Source organism: Chlorocebus sabaeus, chromosome 1, assembly GCF_047675955.1.
Source record: "Chlorocebus sabaeus isolate Y175 chromosome 1, mChlSab1.0.hap1, whole genome shotgun sequence".
Lineage (NCBI taxonomy): Eukaryota > Metazoa > Chordata > Mammalia > Primates > Cercopithecidae > Chlorocebus > Chlorocebus sabaeus.
The window spans coordinates 57,152,152-57,171,759 of record NC_132904.1 but is presented as its reverse complement, the minus strand read 5'-3'; the positions used below and the strand labels follow the sequence as shown (position 1 = coordinate 57,171,759).

At 39.5% G+C, this 19,608-nt stretch overlaps 2 protein-coding genes across 2 annotated transcripts; one reads left to right on the top strand and one right to left on the bottom strand.

The window, feature by feature from the left end:
• LOC103241009 (olfactory receptor 5P4-like) lies at positions 1 to 985 on the top strand. The gene is given in 3 exon segments (XM_008007910.3): positions 1 to 196; positions 199 to 300; positions 303 to 985. Coding segments are annotated over 3 exon segments (933 nt in total). The 3' UTR covers positions 938 to 985.
• Positions 986 to 18,206: 17,221 nt separating this feature from the next.
• Positions 18,207 to 19,187, bottom strand: LOC103240967 (olfactory receptor 5P1-like). The gene has a single exon (XM_008007881.3). The coding sequence runs from the start codon at positions 19,137 to 19,139 to the stop codon at positions 18,207 to 18,209; it is 933 nt and encodes a 310-aa protein (XP_008006072.3). The 5' UTR covers positions 19,140 to 19,187.
• Positions 19,188 to 19,608: the final 421 nt, after the last annotated feature.

Sequence of the window (19,608 nt, the reverse complement as noted above, 5' to 3'; positions counted from 1 at the left end):
ATGGAGACGGAAAACAATACAACAGTGACAGAGTTCATTATTTTGGGATTAACAGACAATCCTATGCTATGTGCCATTTTCTTCATGGTTTTTCTAACAGTTTATATAGTTACCATAGTGGGAAATATTAGCATAATCCTCTTAATCCAAAGCAGCCCAAAGCTTCACACCCCAATGTACCTTTTTCTCAGCCATTTGGCTTTGTGAACATTGGGTATACCACATCGGTTACACCAACCATGCTCATCAGTTTCTTAAGAAAGAAAACAATTATTCCTGTCACGGGCTGTATAGCACAGCTTGCTCTGATGTCATGTTTGGAACCACAGAGTGCTTCCTACTGGCCACTATGGCCTACAATCACTATGTAGCTATCTGCTTTCCCCTGCTTTACTCCATCCAAATGCCCCCAGTCATCTGCCTCCTCCTACTGGGAGCCTCCTACCTGGGTGGATTCATGAACGCTTCGTCTTTTACAGGCTGTTCGATGAACCTGTCCTTCTCTGGTCCAAAAAAAATCAACCATTTTTTCTGTGACCTCTTCCCACACTTGAAGCTTTCTTGTGGCCATGTTGACATTGCTGAAATATCCCCTGCCATCTCCTCTGCATCTGTCCTTATCAGCACGCTGTTTACCATAATCATGTTCTACATCTACATCCTCCGCTCCATCCTGAAGATGCGCTCTACTGAGGGAAGGAAGAACGTTTTCTCCACCTGCGCTTCCCACCTCACTGCAGTCACTTTGTTCTATGTGACCATTTTGTTTGTTTATGTGATGCCCAAGTCAAGCTATTCAGCGGATCAGGTCAAGGTGGCATCTGTGATCTACACGGTGATGATTCTCATGCTGAACCCCCTCATCTACAGTCTTAGGAATAAGGAGGTGAAAGAGGCCATGAGAAAATTGATGGCAAGAACACATTGGTTTTCCTGAATTAAATCAGGTATAATCCATAAATAACAAAACCAATGATTTGGGAGACATTTGCGCTTAATATTCTATTTATGTTTGTCATTGACTATATCACTTATATAGTGAAGAGCTTGTATAAATATAGAAAGCCAATGCTTACTTCCATGTACAAAGGTAATTGTGTAATTTATATGGACATCTGCTGGAGTCTTTTTTTTTTTTTTTTTTTTTTTTTTTTTGAGATGGAGTCTCATTCTGTCACCCAGGCTGCAGTGTAGTGGCACAATCTCTTCTCGGCTCACTGTAACCTCCTCCTCCCAGTTTCAAGCGATTCTCCCGCCTCAGCCTCCTGAGTAGCTGGGACTACAGGTGTGCACCACCACATCTGGCTAATTTTTGTATTTCTGGTAGAGACGGGGTTTCACCCTGTTGGGCAGGCTGGTCTTGAACTCCTGAGCTCAAGCAATTCGCCCGCCTTGGGCTTCCCAAAGCGCTAGGATTACAGCATGAGCCACTGTGCCCAGCCTGGAATCATTAAACGTAGATTTGTCAAGGTAAGACTACTTCAGAAAACAGCTTCTAACGAGATGTCCCCATTCACCAATTACAGAGTTCTAATTAAATAGAGACACAAACAGACATATTTCAAAGATCAACTTTTTCTAAATCCCATCTTATAAAACAACATCTGGGAAAGGAATTTCCAATAGATGTGTAATCAATGGTAATGTTAACAAGTCAGGCAGTCCAGGTTACTTTCTTTAAATGTCCTACTCTGCTGTGGTCCATGGATGTTTAAACTTTTGAAAATGGCAATCTGAGAGTCAAAAAGCTTCTATTTTTTTTCTTTTATTTAAGCCAGAGCAAAAATTATGATTCCTGTATTTGGCCATTAAGAAATACAACCCACACAGCACAGAAGAAACTCTGAATAAATCTCAGCTAACTCTTTTTATAAATGAAGTCTTAACAGATGAGCACTAGAGTTGGATTTTGAAAGCAGACGTTTCTTTAGATAGTGAGACTTTCTTTGACCAACAGCTTATAGATAGGAGACATGAAATTATGATCCAGGCAAAACATATATCTGCCACACATTTTTACAGTGTCTCTCAAAAAGGTGCCCATCATCACTGCTTCTTCAACTTTCCTTTTTGTAGGGGCTTGTGACCCAGTCTGATTAAGGCAATTGTCTCTACATTGATTCCCTCCAGTGCTTCTTCCACAACAATTTCTGATTAACATTTTACTTAATATATTTGCATTATTAGTATAGTAATGATGTCATACAGATCCCAAGACAGTAGGGAGCGACCATTCATTTTACAGTCCAATCTCCCATTCCTGGGTTCTTCACTGACCAGATCAAGGAAATCTTCTCTTCTTCTGTCTAGAAGTCATATTGTGCAATTTCTCTGGTCCTGTTTCCCTGTTTATACCTCTTTACTTGCATTAATTATGGGCCTATAATCCCCCCAATGCAATAATTCTGGGGTTAATGTTAGCACAGACGTGGCCCTTTCCAAAGAGAGGGCACTCAAAGGTGTAACTTCAGTCTGAGAAAGAACCATCTTAGCATCATGGTGAGAACACTGAACTCTGGTGGTTGAAGGTTTTCATGGACTCTTTCTGTCAGCCTCTTCTTCATCTCACCCTCCACACTTCACTCTTGACCAGGGTACATCCTCAGATCTCTGTCCTTATCCCCATTCCCCATGGAACCCAAGGGAGACCTCATTTTCTCCAGTGGGGTCAGCTGTCCCCTATGTGGTTAACAGTATTCCTATCTCCAAATGCAACCTTCCTTGGAGGACAGATAGACTTCATTGACCTTTTCCCTAGGACCCTCACACTCAGCGTGCTGTGACCGGATTTATCGTATTTCTCCCCAAACTGTTTCTCCTCTGTTTCTTTTCTTAATATGGTCACCTCACAAATGTCACCTTTTGTGAGGACTAGTACTCCAACAGACTTGGCGTGGCCCTCACTGTGTACCCGTCTAAATGGTCAGCCTCCCTCCCTCCTTTTCCTTCTCTCAAAACAAAGATATGTCATATATTAATCTATCCTCACCTAAGTCTCTTTTGTCTGGAGAATTAAGTGCTTCCCAATTGCTTATGATAAGTCCATGCAGAAATCTGTCCTCTGTTCTTCAGTTCTAAGGGGCTCAATTAATTCAATCACACAGATGTAGAGGGTATGGCTGCATCTGGCACTGTTACAGTCCTTCTGGGAGAGGATTTATATTTAAACTCATTTTCCCCTCCCAAGTTCTGAATCAACTGAAGAATGAAAAAAAGAGAAGGTATGTGTGAGAGCAAAATATTGCCTGTAGAAAAGAAAGAGTTGATATTAGAGAATGTGGTTTATGTTCGTGGACACATGTTTTTGTGTTCTGAATCCCAGAATTTGACACTCTTTCTTTCTGAGTCTCCCGGCCTTCGTCTTTCTCCCATGCTGGATGCTTCCTGCCTTCAAACATCAAACTCCACGTGTTTCAGCTTTTGGACTCTTTGACTTATACTCATGGTTTGCCAAGGGCTCTTGGGCCTTTGGCCACAGACTAAAGGCTGTACTGTGGGCTTCCCTCATTTTGAGGGTTTGGGACTCGGGCTGATCCACCACTGGCTTCATTGCTCCTCAACTTGCAGATGGCCTATTGTAGGACTTAACCTTGTGATCGTGTGAATCAATTCTCCTTAATAAACTCCCTTTTGCTGATGCAAAAATGCTCAATAAAATACTGGCAAACTGAATTCAGCGACACATCAAGGCTGGTCTTATTTCCAGGTAAGGTGTAGCACTTTACGAGCCTCACATAAAAGCTTGGAGTATTCTCAGTCCCCTCCATCTTAAATGGTATTTTTATCAAACTCTATCATATCAGCATTTCAGAAGGTTGAAATCTGCTCAGATCTTCAGCCTCCTACAGGCTGCTTCCTGCTTAGTGTTTTGATATTCTGCCAGCCCAGTGCAGCTTAGGAGTAGTTAAATTTCTTAATGGGAAGTTACACATCACATTTCAGACTAAATTATCTGCAGTTTATTCCTCTGCAGGATCTTGGTCTGTCGAGTCTTAGCTGCCTTGACATCTTTGACCCCCAACCTCTGTGTGCCCATCCTGCTGCACTGTCAAAAGCCCCAGCCTCTGGCTTTTTTTTCTCAGCCCTAATTCTTCATGATATCTTTTTTGAGGATCAAGGAAAATTTCACTTGCAAAATGACATTTAAACTGAGACATAAAGAAGATAAGAGTTAACAGGCCATTGGGAGTTGGAAGTACAGTTGTACAAACTTTGGTGGGTGGGCAAAATAGTGATGTGGGAGGCTGGCCTAATTATCCTCAGCTCAAAGCACAGTGTCTGGTACAGAGCGAGCACTCAACAAATATTTATTTGTTAAATATTAACTCTAATTCAATAAATATTTATGTAATATCTTTCATATTCCTAGCACTAGGCTATGAACTAAAGAAATGAAGTTGTATGCGTCATGTACTTTTCTTTTAAGAAGTTCACAATAATGAAATAAATGTTCCAACCAGAAATACCATTTGACCCAGCAATCCCATTACTGGGTATAAACCCAAAGGATTATAAATCAATCTACTATAAAGTCATATGCATGTGTATGTTTATTGCAGCACTATTTACAATAGCAAAGATTTGGAACCAACCCAAACGCCCATGAATGATAGACTGGATAAAGAAAATGTGGCACATATACCCCATGGAATACTACGCAACCATAAAAAAAGAATGAATTCGTGTCCTTTGCAGGGACATGGATGAAGCTGGAAGTCATCATTCTCAGCAAACTAACACAGGAGCAGAAAACAAAACACTGCATGTTTTTGCTCATAAGTGGGAGGTGAACAATGAGAAAATACGGACATTTTTCTCATTGATCATCTCATGTGACGGAGGGGAACATCACACACCAGGGCCTGTCGGGGGATGGGAGGCAAGGGGAGATAGAGCATTAACACAAATATCTAATGCATGTTAGGTAGGGCTTAAAACCTAGATGATTGGTTGATAGGTGCAGCCAACCACCGTGGCACATGTGTACCTATGTAACAAACCCGCACATTCTGCACATGTATCACAGAACTTAAGCTAAAATTTAAAAAAAAATACAGTGGTTTCTATTCAAATGGTATGAACAAAGTGTTACATGTTATGTTTCTTAACAGTAGTTTCCTTGACATTTGGGCAAGAAAATGCTTTATTGTGTGTGTGTGTGTGACTGTGTATTGCAAATATGTAGCATTCTTGGCTCCTGCCCATTCTAGGCTGATTGTCTTCTCCAGTCCTAGTAAACAAAAATCTACCATTTCCAAAGAAACCCCTAGGTGGGTTCAATCTCAAATTTGGAATGACTGTTAGGGGAATATACAGGAGAGGACAACTTATTCTACCTGATAAAATCTGGGGAAGTCTTATAGGCCTTTTGGAGAATTAATATACATCTATTTGAATGTTTAATTGGTCAGATCTTGGCTTACTCATAAGCTCAAAAATTGTGTTCCTCTCAGGCCAGAAGATAGGGTAAATCAGCAGGTATGGGCAGTAGAGACCAGGCCTGGCAGACCACACCCTATGCAAGGTACAAGTCAGGAAAGACAACCAAGAGTTCTGTTGACCCTTTAAGCGCCAGATACCTTCATCCATGTAACTCTCAATAGCAAAGATTTTTACTAAGATGTACTTCTTTGTCTAGAGAAAATGAAAATAGCAGGCTTATGACCCTCAATTGTATAGTGGATTCTCTTTGTTTTATGATTCTCCAGTGGGGCAGGCTTCTCCCTTACCAAGAGTCTGGAATTGTTTTTATATTCTGGGTTTAGTTTCTTGTTTTCTTTTGTGCCAGTTTCCTCCATTGTCTCTAAGAATGTCAACCTTTATGTTAAGCTGATGGTAAAAGAAGTTTCATTCTTACCTTCCTCTAAAACAGGAAGACCATTGGCCAGGCGCAGTGGCTCATGCCTGTAATCCCAGCACTTTGGGAGGCTGAGGCGGGCAGATCACAAGGTCAGGAAATTGAGACCATCCTGGCTAACATGTTGAAACCCCGTCTTTACTAAAAATACAAAAAATTAGCCGGGTGTGGTGGCACGCAGCTGTAGTAGGGAGGCTGAAGCAGGAGAATGGCGTGAACCCGGGAGGTGGAGGTTGCAGTGACCCAAGATCGTACCACTACACTCCAACTTGGGCAATAGAGTGAGACGCTGTCTCAAAAAACAAAACAAAACAAAAACAAAAAAACAAAAACAGGAAAACCATCATATGGGGTATGTACCCACAAGACCGTATGCTTCCCACGTGGCCATGTCTTGGTGGCCACTAGTCTTGTCCCATTCCTGGTCTGCAGCAATCTCTAAACACTTGGGCCTTGTCTAGAGGCACATTCATTTGTCAGAATCCCCTAGATGTGTACCATTCAGGCCTAAAAGCAGCAGTCCTAATGGTCCCGACAAAAGCAGGACACAAAATAATATCCATCTTAGCCTGGCTTCTTGGTACAAAGAGTCTTTTACCACCTGCCTCATGTTCTTGGGTGCTACTATCATAATTTTTACATTTGAAGTTATGTATTGAAGCTGAAATATTGAATTCACATACGACTTTATGTACAGTCATGCAGCACATAACAGTGTTTTGATCAACAATAGACCACATATATAACAGTTTCATAAAATTATAATGGGACTAAAAAATTCCTATCACCTAGTAATACCATAGCCATCATAATGTAGAGCAGTGTGTTACTCACATGTTTGTAGTGATGCTGGTCTAAATAAACCTACTGTGCTGCCAATCATATAAGAGTATAGCACATACAATTACATCCAATACATATACTCGATAATGATAATAAATGACTATATTACTGATTTATATATCTACTCTACTTTTTGATTGTTATTTTCGAGTATACTCGCTTTACATGAAAAAACTTAACTGTAAAACAGCCTTGGGCAGGTCCTTCAAGAGATACTCCAGAAGGAGTCATTGTATCATAAGAGTTGACAACTCCATTCGTGTTATTGCTCCTGAACACCTTCCAGTGGGACAAGATGTGGAGGTGGAAGACAGTGACTTTGCTGATCATAACTGTATAGGTCTAGGCTAGTGTGTGCATTTAGGTCTTGGTTTCTAACAAAATAGTTTAAAATTTAAAAAATTAAAAATAGAAAAAGTTTATAGAATAAGGATACAAAGAAAGAAAATATTTTTTAAACCATTGTTCGATGTATTTGTGTTTTAAGCTAAGTGTTATTACAAAAGAGTCAAAAAGGCACAGTGTCTCACACTTGTAATCCTAGCACTTTTGGAGGCCAAGATGGAAGGATCACTTGAGCCCAGGAGTTTGAGTCAAGATTCAGCAACATGGTGAAACTGACTCTACAAAAAAATACAACAAAAATTAGCCAGGCATGGTGACATATGCCTGTAGTCCTAGTTAGTCAGGAGGCTGAGGTAGGAGGATCACCTGAGACTGGGAAGTCAAGGATGCAGTGAGTGACGATCGTGCCCCTGCACTGTAGCCTAGGTAACAGACAGAAAAATAAAAATTAAAATTTAGAGTCAGAAAGGTTTTAAAAATTTGATTTATAAAGTAAAAATGTTACAGTAAGCTAAGGTGTATTAATGTAGTCTATTACACAGGAATGTCCTAGGCCTCCGTATTCACTTACCACTCACTTACTGATTCACCCAGAGCAACTCCCATTCCTGCAAGCTCCATTCATAAGTGCCCTATACAAGTGTACCATTTTTATTTTTCTATGCCATATTTTTCCTTGACTTTTTCTATGTTGAGATAGGTTTAGATACACAAATACTTACCATTTTGTTGCAATTGCCTACAGTTTTCAGTATACCAACATGCAGTACAGGTTTGTAGCCTAGAAGTAATAAGCTATATTATGTGGCCTGTATGTGTGGTAGGCTATACCATCTAGGTTTGGGTAAGTATACCCTATGATGTTAGCACAATGACGAAATTGCCTAACAACTCATTTCTCAGAACATATCCCCATTGTTAATACTATGTATGACTGTATTACAAAGTATTATGTATCATACATATCAAAATATATACTTATAGATTACAAAAGAAATTAAGTTATATATTCACACAAATGTTTAGATTTCTTTACTAACATATTTTAAGACAGAAGTTCTTGGGCAATTATTCTTTAGACTCAGCATAAAAATAATATGCTGAAGACGCGGAGGTATGTGTATAGATAAGCTTTCATTTTGACCTATTCATTTTTATCTATATACTTTATCACAAAAATTTTGAATGAGCAGACATTTCTAGGGCCTTTTAGTTTCACCCACTTTCTTCATAGATGTTTCCACTTTATTAGAAAACATTTCCTCTTAAAATGTGCAGATGATAGTAACGATGGACAATGTTTTTAAAGAACTCAAGTATGAAATGGAATCCTCTTAGAACAGCTGAGATGTAACTGCAGCACACTCTATATTCTTTCACCTAGTCTCACAAACAACTTACACATTGGTTTACAGATTTGCACAGGTGGATTTTTAATTACAGCTGATTTCTCAACATATATATATATTTCCCTATATATATATATATATATATCTGGTTTGATCATCAATAAATTATCAACACCAGATGGGACTTAATGCATTCAAGTTCAGGTCTAAATTTTTAGTCACTTTTATTTACTTTTAGCCATCTTGCTCACGTTCATAAATGTTTAGTCAGATTTTAAAGAATTCCTCAGTATAACCATACTAGTTTTTCAGCGTTATAATTCCCTATTCTCCTCCACTAACTCAATGACCCTGCAAAAGTGAGTTACTCACTATTCCTGAAATATCCTCCCCACTTCTGGCCTCACGGCCTACCCTTTTGCTGAAATTATTTTCACTATCAGTTCCATCTCAACGACATTCCCACCTGGCTTCAATCCACTCTGAAACTGCTCTTGCTAAATTACCTACACTCACCCCTCTGCTAAACCTCAGAATCATTAAACAAGTACCCGCCCTCTCCCATCTTGAATCACTTTCTTTTTTGTATTCTGCAATCTCACATTCCCAATTTGGGTTTTTCCTTACCTCTCTTGTCCATTTGTCTTCATCTTTCCTGAAGATTGCAACTCTATCAGACCTTTAAATGTTAGACTACCTTATAACTTATCATATACATCCTTACATTTATAGCCACTTATTGATCTCATGCAATTTTATGATTTTTAAGACAATACCACTTGTCTTAGTCCATTTTGTGCTGCTATAACAGCATACCACAGACCGGGTAATTTATTTAAAATATGAATTTTTTTCTCACAATTCTGAAGGCTGGAAGTCCAATATCAAGGCCCTGGCATTTGGTGACTAGTGAGGGCTGCACTCTCTGGAAGGAAAGAATACTGCAGTGTTACATGGGGAAAGTGAGAAGGGCAAGAAGAGGTGGCCTCCTTCTGTCAAGCCTTTTAAAAGGGATACTTAATTCTATTTATGAGAGATGAACTTTTGTGGCCCAATCAGCTTTTAAAGGCTCCACCTCTCAGTATTATCACATTAGCAAACCTGAATTTTGAAGGACATACATTCAAACCATAGCACCACTTAGACATTGTTTGCTCCAAAATTTATATATGCAACCTCAATTTCTCTATGACCTAACATGTTTCTACATTCAACAGTAATAGATGGTAATGGTTGGAAAAATAGTAAGGAAAATATTTTTAAGAGCTGATAAAAAACACATTTGCTGAGTAGTGATGGAAAGTTTGATAATATTGCCACCTGTGACAAATTGGAAAAGAGAAAGGATATCTAATATACTCTCAGATTTGTCTGGGAAGGTTTCCAGGAAGAGTGTAGAAAGCATTACCTGGCTTCTTATAGTTGCCTATGGCAAACTATAACCAGAGATCTGTGAACTAAAGATTTTTTTCAAAGAAACATTTAAAAAATATATAAGAAAGCTAGATCTTGCTGGCTTTGAAAATAAGGCTATTTCTCATCCCTGATATCTTCCAGAAGGATTCTCATGGTAGGAAACAACTTCAGGTCAAAGATCAAATTCAGGTTGGGGCCGTAAGATCCTCTGTTGAGACCTCAGAAAGATCTAAGGCCTCTCTGACCCTTTAAGCTAATCTATGTCCTTCTAAGAATCCTAATGGCATGCTTTAAAGACCCTCTTTTTTCTTTCTAAATAACAAAGTTTGTTGGTTTTTTGTTAGTTTGTTTGTTTTTTGGGTTTTTTTTGAGACAGAGTCGGGCTCTGTCGCCCAGGCTGGAGTGCAGTGGTGCGTTCTCGGCTCATTGCAAGTTCCGCCTCCCAGGTTTAGGCCATTCTCCTGCCTCAGCCTCCCGAGTACCTGGGACTACAGGCGCCCGACACCACACCCGGCTAATTTTTTATTTATTTATTTATTTATTTATTTATTTTGTATTTTTAGTAGAGACGGGGTTTCACCATGTTAGCCAGGATGGTCTGGATCTCCTGACCTCGTGATCAGCCTGCCTCGGCTTCCCAAAGTGCTGGGATTACAGGCGTGAGTCACCGCGCCGGGCCAAAAACAAAGCTTTTAAAATCACAAGGTTTCTGGCAGAAACCACATAAACCTCCAGAGATAGAGTTAACTGGAAGAGATTTATGAGTATGAATTTTGTCTAATTCAGTAGTTTATAATTTGATACAAAGAAAGACCACATTGTTTTTAACAACTTTAATGAGATATAGTTCACATACCATACAAATTACAGTTTTAAAGTGTATAATTTAATGTTCTTAGCATATGCACAGATGTTTTCAAGACTCACCATAGTCAATTTTAGAAAGTTTTAATCATCTCAAAAAGAAACCCTGTATCCTTTAGTATCACCTTACATATTCCTATCCCCCCAGCCGTAAGAAACCACCAGTCTACCTTCTGTGTCTATATGGACATTTCATATGTATGGCCTTAGATAATATGTGGTCTCTTGTGACTAATCTCTTTTACTTAGTGTAGTGTTGTCAAGGTTCATTCATGTTGAGACATATATCAGTTCTTCATTCTTTCCAATGGCTAAATAATATTCCATTATATGGATATACTATGTTTTCCTTATTCACTTGTAAGTTAATGGATCCATGCGTTGCTTCTACCTTTTGGTTTTGTAAATAATGCTACTATAAACATTCATGCATGAGTTTTGTGTGGACATATGCTTTTATCTCTCTTTGGCATATATCTAGAATTTCTGGATCATAGGGTATTTCTGTTTAATAGTTTGAGTAACTGGAAGATTATTTTCCAAAATGATCCCACCGTTTTAAATACCTACCAGTATATGAGGGTTTCAATTTTTCCACATCCTCACCAACACTTTTTATTATCATACTTTTAAATTCTAGCCATCCTAGTGGGTGAAGAGTAGAATCTCCTTGATATTTCATTTGTATTTTCATGATGACTCCCACTGTGTGTTTAAAGAAATTATACCAGCTTAGACTGAAAGGGACAGGGATGGTGCAAAGTAAAAAGAAGTTTTGGACTCTTGACCTAAAATAATTAGGAAATAGGCCAAGAAAACTACTCAGCTATAACATAGGCTATTTTTTTTTTCTGGAAAAGGAACAATGAGTCAGAGGATGGAACCAAAAACTCAGAAGGCAGAGCCAAGAGACACAGAGATTTATTAACAAGGAGCAGGATTGGGCCCTGATCAAGAAGATGGCAGTATCTGTCTAGTTGGGTTTTGGAATTGCAATGGGCCAGTGATTGCTACATGACTCCTGTATTCCCCCCTTATGAATGGGAGTGTTCACTGCAGTTTTTCTACCCCTGCATCAACAGTGTCTGTTGGGTATATACGAGGCAGATGACTTGTCTCTTTAGTTCGCATGTCTTTCAATCAAGAGTGACTGTATTTCAGAAGCTGTGCCCAAGGAAACTCACCCAAGTCTGAACTTGGTTTAAATCCCATGATGATGGACTTAATTGTGATGCTGTAATTGTATGATATTTTAGAGGATTGTGGGATGTATAAATGTAATTTGACATGTAGGAAATATATAAATAATTGTGGCCAGAGGGATTGTGGTAGGCTGGAGATGGCTATAACATCATTGCTACTTCTTTTATTGACAGGTGCAATCTAATTTCCCTTCTCTTGAATCTGGACTGAAATTACTAATTTGCTTTACCAGTAGACAAAGGTAGACAAGATGTCTAGGTCTCCTGAGGCTAGGTGATAGTAAACACTGCAGATTTCTTTTAATCTCTTGGAACACTTGCTATTAAAGTCTTGAGCCACTAGTGAGAAATCCAACTAAATTGCTAGTGAGACCATATAGAATGATCCTATGACTACATGGAGAGGAAGAGGCTTTCAAACCATCCCTGTGAAGGTGCTGGGCATTTGAATGATGCCATCTTTGATTCTGTAGACATGCAAAGATGCCATCTGGATATCACTAAGTGATCCTCATTAATGCTATGTAGAGTAAAACTGCCAAGCTAAACCCAATCTTAATTTCTGACTCATGAAATAGTGTAATATAATAAAATGTGTTTTTATAGTCAATTTTTACATACAACAATAGAGGTATTCTTTAAAAGTGTGAATTGCAATTAGGCTACACCCATTTAGAAAACATTTGGTGCTTCCCATTCGTTTTGGCATAAAATCCAAACACTTTTCCATGGCATGTGATGCTCCCCACGCATGATCTAACCCTTTTGGTATACCTCTCTTCATCTGGTTTACCATTGTCTTCTTTTTATTTTTTGAGAATATCAGGATCTTTGCATATCTTGTTTCCTGTCTGGCAGCTTCCCCGACTCCACTCTCCTTCTATGGGTCTTTCTGATCATTCCATCTTCTACTCAAATATCACCTGCCCCACGTGGCCTTCCCTGTCACTTTACCTATAGTACCACTTATATCACCACATTTACCCTTAACGGTCATATTAACCTTATTGATTTGTTTCTTCCACATCACTTACCATATTCTGTATTTATAATGTTGATTTATTTTCTAGTGTTTTTGCCGAAATCTAAATTTCATGCAAAGTCTTTTCTATTCATCAATATACCTTCAGTGCTTACTCAGTTCTCGACTATGATAAATTCTCAACAAATATTTTTGAAATAAATGGATAAATGATTATCCTATATCTACATGTCAAACAATTTTAAGGCATTGATCAAATATCCCTCATTGGCTTGGAGATCACAATGACAGGAAATTATCAATGTTTGTGGTCAGTCCTCTACTTTCTCCCTGAATTATTCATACAAACATGCCAACAAGGATATACAAATCTTAACAGATCAGAAAGTTCTTGCTTATCACTGGCCTTTGACTTGAATTAATTGACAATTATGAAGGCTTAAATGATAACTGGCATAAAATGCAGGAGACCTGTGAACACTCTAAACTTTGAGACGTGAATCCAAACTATCCAAAGGAGGCTAATCTTTATACTCAGGACCGCAAAGTTTGCATAACTAATGCTACAAGATGTCATGGGAATCAGGATACACCTGAAATTTTTACAGGACTGTTGGAGATGTTGTTTATCAAAAGATAAGGACCAGGGTTAGGACCTCAGGAAAAAGACAAAAAGCTGCCTACTTACAAATGTTCATTATTATGGTGAAAAAGCAGGGCAGAAAGGATCAAGAGGTCAGGGCATTTAGAGTTGAATTCAGAAATTGGAGAAGACTGGTCTATGTGAGATTAAGAAACTTTAATCCTTAAAGCTGGCCTTTGAGTCTCACAATATCTGCTCTTCTGATGGCAGTGTGTGTACTGAAAGAATTTACAGATTTTACAGACACTACTCTCTTTCCTACCCTAACCTGGGACTTTAAATGGGAGACTGGTGTCAGTAAGAGCACTCCCTCACCTAAGTTGGGACCATGGGAGTTATCCAAATTATTCCTTCTATCTAATCCCCCATCCAACAATCAACAATTTCTACCAATCATCTCCCCTAAATCTTTCTCAAGGTTGTTCTCTCCTTGTTTTGTATTTTTCTATTACTGATATTCAAATCTTTATCCTTTGTCTACTGGACTACTGTAGATTGTTACCTAACCAGGCATCCTCAAAGATATGCTTTACTTTGTTGTCAGAATGATCTAAACATATCTAACCATTTTACAAAAGGCTTTCAATAGTTCATTATTGCATAAAATATACTTTCACATCAAATGTAAGGCTTTTTATGACCTGTTTCATATAGACATCACCTATTTCCACTTCTTTTCACCCCATACTGAAAGCTTCATAAATGTAGAATGACTTGTAATTTCCCAAACACCTGCTATTTTATTCCTGTGTGCCATTGATAATGCAACTTCTAATACCTGGAACACCTTTCCACTGCCTTACCTTATTAATCTAGTCATGTTGTAAGACCAAGTTTTAGTGCTTTATTCTCCAGAAAGTGTTATTCTACAATAGTGGTTAGGAAAAGTGTCCTTTCTTTAGGCATACTCCTCATTGCACTTACCATGTTGTGAGTACCAAATTACTTCTAGACAAGTAAATATGGATGTGTTTTATTTTTTGGTATTGTTGTTGTTGTTTGTTTGCTGGCTGTCTTGTAAGTTGGTAGAGTTAGCTGTGACTTTATTTTGGAAAAAAATAATTAATAAATTAAATTAAATTGATTTTTAGTTGGGGGCATGGGCAAGAGGGGGTACCTAAGGCAGAACTCCCCACAAGGGTGGGCTGAGGGCTAGGGCTTGGCCTCAGATGGGTCTCCTGTTCTCTATTCTTCTCTGCACAGCTGCCTCCCTCATAAGCTCTGGAACAGCCACAGGAAGGGGTAGGATGGGAGAGACTACAGAGGCCATTCACTTGGGTGGGACATCAGAGGACTCAGACACCAGCTTCCCATCTCAGGTCTTGATATTCATCACAACCAAGATCCTGGAGGAGCTGGTGTGGCTGAAGGAGCTGGAGACCCCGCCAGAGCCAAAGTTGGACTGGAAGGAGCCCAGGCCATAGCTGAGGCAAGAGCTTGCCAGCTCAGCCCACCTGAGTAGCCTCCAATGGTCTTCATGTGGATACTAATGTTCTGCATTCCAGATTCCAGCCGGCTCTCCTTGCCCTCTCCCAGTGTACTGTAGGTGTCGATCTCACTGTCCAGGACCAGCCAGACCTTCATCAGCTCCTTGCAGCTGTAGGGCAAGGCCTTCCTGGCTCGAAGGGCCTCCAGCTCCACCAGTTTGGCACTGGCATCCTTAACCAGTAGCTCCCCACGCTGCAAGCCATCCATGATGGTGGCTTCCAGGGAAGTCCCCTGGCCTCTGAGCCCCTGAGTCTCAGCCTAGAGCCGGCTGATGTTCTAGTTTGTCTTGGAGATCTCCTGCGAGTGCCACAGGTCATCCCGATGCTTCCCCACCAGCGTCTGCATCTCCTCACACTTGATCCTGTGCAAGTTGTCAGCCTCACCCGGCTGTGGCTGGTCATCTCCGCAACTAAGCGCGGACTTGGAGATGATGCCATCCATGTCCAGGGAGCTGCTGTTGTCCATGGACAGGATGACAGATGTGTCTAAAGTCCAGTGCTGCAGCTCAAAGATCTCCTCTTCACACAGCTGCCTGAGGAAGTTGATCTCGTCAGTCAACCCTTCCAGGTGAGACTCCAGCTCTACTTTTTTCATGTAAGCTTCATCCACATCTTTTTTGATGAGAAGAAATTCATTTTCCATTTCTGTCTACGTGTTGATCTCATCCTTACATTTACTCGAAGTCCTCCACCAGCCCCTGCATATTGCCAAACTCTACCTCCAGCTTCAGCTTTTCCTAGCCCTGTGGGGTCCACCTCCAGCTTATGGGGCTCAGCAGGCTCTGGCTCACCGTGACAGTGGTTGTGCCCCCATATTATCCGACCAGCATAGCCTCCACCCAAACCTATCCTGGGGCCCTGTCGCCCCAGAAGCTGCTGCTACTGCCCACCGAAGCTCAAGAGGCTGATGTGGGCTCTGGGCCCACTCTTGTAGGAGCCCCTGCTGAAAGTCCCGGACCAGAGGTGGACACTTTGTAGGACTTCTGGGTCACCCTGATGGAGTGGTGGAAGCTGGAGTAAAGGCAGATGGGCCAAATTCAACAGAGATTCGAGAAGGAATGGAGAAGCTGCTTCTAGGCGGGGACACATATGTTTTATACAATATAGTAAGTATTTAGAGATCAGACAATGGCTTTTTTTTTTTTAAATCAGCACAATACCTGACATTAAATAAGTGCTCAGGAAATCATAATGTTGAACTGAACTGTCTCCAACAACATTAAGAAAAGAGTACCTTAGGTTCTGCATCCCTCTAATGTGCAAGATGCATGACTAAAGGGTTGGAAGACCCTGCCAAGGTCACAGGGATTTACAATGTGGCTACAGTTCTACTGTCCATAAATGGGAAGGAGAATATACTCTCCCACTACTCAAAGGGGAAATTCAGGTAGCTATGTTCTGCCTGTATTCAAAATATCCACATGGTTTTGAGTGCCTAGTATGTGTCAAGTCTTTTGCATATACTATTAAACTTTCTCTACTTTTAATGTTTTTTTATTATAAAGTATTAAAACAAGAGAAACTCAAAATGGAATGTGTCTAAAACCCCATTATTTATTCATTTCCTGTGTTTTAGTTTTTCCTTGTTACCTTTCACTCCTTGTTCTGTATTTTCTATTTAAAAATTTGCCAGAATATTATAGATACTCTATATTTTCACTGAACAGCATATTTTAAATACTTTTCATTTTGTTAAAAAAATTTCCTATGTTTCCCAACCCTCACTTCTCTCTCTCCATTACACTGAGGTAAAAAGGACAACTGGATTCTAAGTCTTCCTCCCAGATACCAGAAACAGTTGTTTCGATATTTGCTTGGAATTGGTAGTTTCTGTATTCCAGCAGACCTCTCCTCATCCTTTCTAGTCTTATGGTGATAATGTAAATGAAAATAAATCATTCTCCAAGAAAAACATTTAGTTAATGTGATATGCAACAACATTTCTGTTTGTTTTTTTTTTAAAACATGTTCTAATTTCTGTATCAATTCAGACCTATGGAACTACTATTGTTGTTAACACATTAATTGCAATGTTTAGAATTAAAGGACACTGTTTTTAATTCTCCATGTCTACTAAAACAATACAAAAAAATTAGCCAGCTTGGTGGTGGGCATCTGTAGTTCCAGTTACTTGGGAGGTTGAGGCAGGAGAATGGCGTGAATCTGAGAGGCGGAGCTGGCAGTGAGCCAAGATCATGCCACTGCACTCCAGCCTGGGCCACACAGAGCAAGACTCCGTCTCAAAAAAAAAAAAAAAAAAAAAAAAAAAAAGAATTAAAGGACACTGCTTTTAATTGCTACAAATAAATATTACATTATATTTAAGGAGACTATTTGTTTTTAATGTGCTTTAAAATATAGATAAACTACTAGCTAAATCATGTGGTCTTGGTGTTAAGATCTGATCTCCTAAAAGATGACAACCAATCCAGCTTTCAAATTTTCACCCTCATTCAGAGCCTACACGACCTAGACCATCTAGTGGTAGGGTTTGTTCAAAAAATTGATACAAAGTTACAGCTTAAGCTTGATTGTCCTGCCCAAATCCTCTAGCTCAGTAGCAATGTTGATGTCATTAGGCCGATGGTCATGGTTTGATATAGGTTAAGTGCATGGATCCTGGAAACAGAGGACTTAAGTTTACATCTATCTGTAAAAACTACTGTATCTTTCAATACAGTTTTCTCCGCTGTAAATTATGGGAAATTTATTCCTGCATCATAGGATTGCTGAGAAAATTAAATGAAGAAAAATAATGGTTTGGAATCAAACTTTCTTGATTCAAATACTTACTGGTCCCATATTTAACGTCATGACTTTGGACACTCCACTTAATGTCTCTATGCCCAGATGATTTATTTGTGAAATACAAATAGTGGCATCACTTCATAGGGTTGTTGTGAGGAATCAATGAGTTAACATATGTAACATGCTTAGAATAGGACCTGGCACAGAGTAAGTAAAAGCTATTGTTTGCAAAATAAATAAGGGAAAAATGCTTGGCATCTATAAGAGTTTAATAATAGTAATAAATATTACTATCATTATTACTGATGTCTAGGTGTCTCCCAATTGGTCTACAAGTATTTAAAAGTGAAAATTAGAACAAATAAATATAATTTTATTTTAAGCAGTCAGTTAAGCAGTATTTGGTAGGTCCTAAGTGTGATACCGATAATGAAAACTTTATAGGTTGTCTGAAATGCTGTGAATTAATCCTAAGAATATATTCTGACAGTTGCCTTTCTTAGTGCCTCCTTTACATCTCTGTTCCTCAGACTATAGATAAAGGGGTTCATTATGGGGATTACCACTGTGTAGGACAGAGATATCAATGTGTTCTGGCTAGTTGAGTAGCTGGACTTGGGCATCACATAAATGAAGGTAATCGTTCCATAGTAGAGAGTAACCGCTGTGAGGTGGGAGGTGCAGGTGGAGAAAGCCTTGTGGCGCCCCTCGTTGGAGCGCATCTTCAGGATGGTGATGAGGATATAGATGTAGGAGATGGCTATAACAAATACTGTGACCACAATGATAGATCCAGAAGAGATGGAAGGTATCATTTCAGGAATGGAGATATCTGAGCAGGAAAGTTTCAACAAAGGAGAGAAATCACAGAAAAAATGATCTATATGATTTGGTCCACAGAAAGACAGACTCAATAAACAACTAGTAAATGTTGAGGCATTCACACATCCACCCAGGTAGCAAGTCACCACTAAGAGGATGCAGACTCTGGGGGACAAGTGGGTGGAGTACACCAGGGGTGAGCAGATGGCCACATAGCGATCACAGGCCATGGTCGCCAGTAGGAAGCATTCAGACGTCCCAAACATGACTACAGAATAGAGCTGGGCTACACAGCTAGTAACAGGGAGGGCCACTCCATGTCTTAGGAATCCCATAAGCATTATAGGTGTGACTACTGTGGACAGCCCTATGTCCACAAAAGCCAAGTGGCTGAGGAACAGGTACATGGGAGTGTGAAGCTGGGAACAGCTTCTTATTAAAGTGATTATGCCAATATTGCCTATTAAGGTGACAATGTAGATTCCTAGAAATATCACAAAGAAGATGTCACGAAGTGTAGGATCCTCAGTTAACCCCAAAATAATAAACTCTGTCACTGTGGTATGGTTTCCAATCCCCATCTTCTCTGTGAATTGTTCCTGTTGAAAGAAATGTGAGTATTAATTTGTTAGAGGATTTTATATCACACATTCCCAGCTTTCTTTGGTTGTTCCTCAGACTCATTCACAGTGACTTCATATATTGATGTCCTACAGGATTGTTTTTGTTTTCATGTGTCTTCTGCATAAAAAAGAGAATGGTTCAACTTAACTCTCTGGGAAATTACTTACATTCTTTTCTGTATATAATGAGCGTGTTAAAATGCCTCTAATACCTAGACTTATAGACAGATCTCTCAGAAGACATCTAGACCACAATTCAATGAGTCTTCAGTTGGAAATTCCACAAGTACCTCAAACCCAGCCTTCCCCATAACAAATTCATTCATTCTTTTCTTTGGCATTCTTTCCTTCCAGATTGTGTATCTGGGGAGTGACACCACCATCCACCCAGTCTCTTGTGTCTGCAACTTGTGAGCCCTCCTAGTCT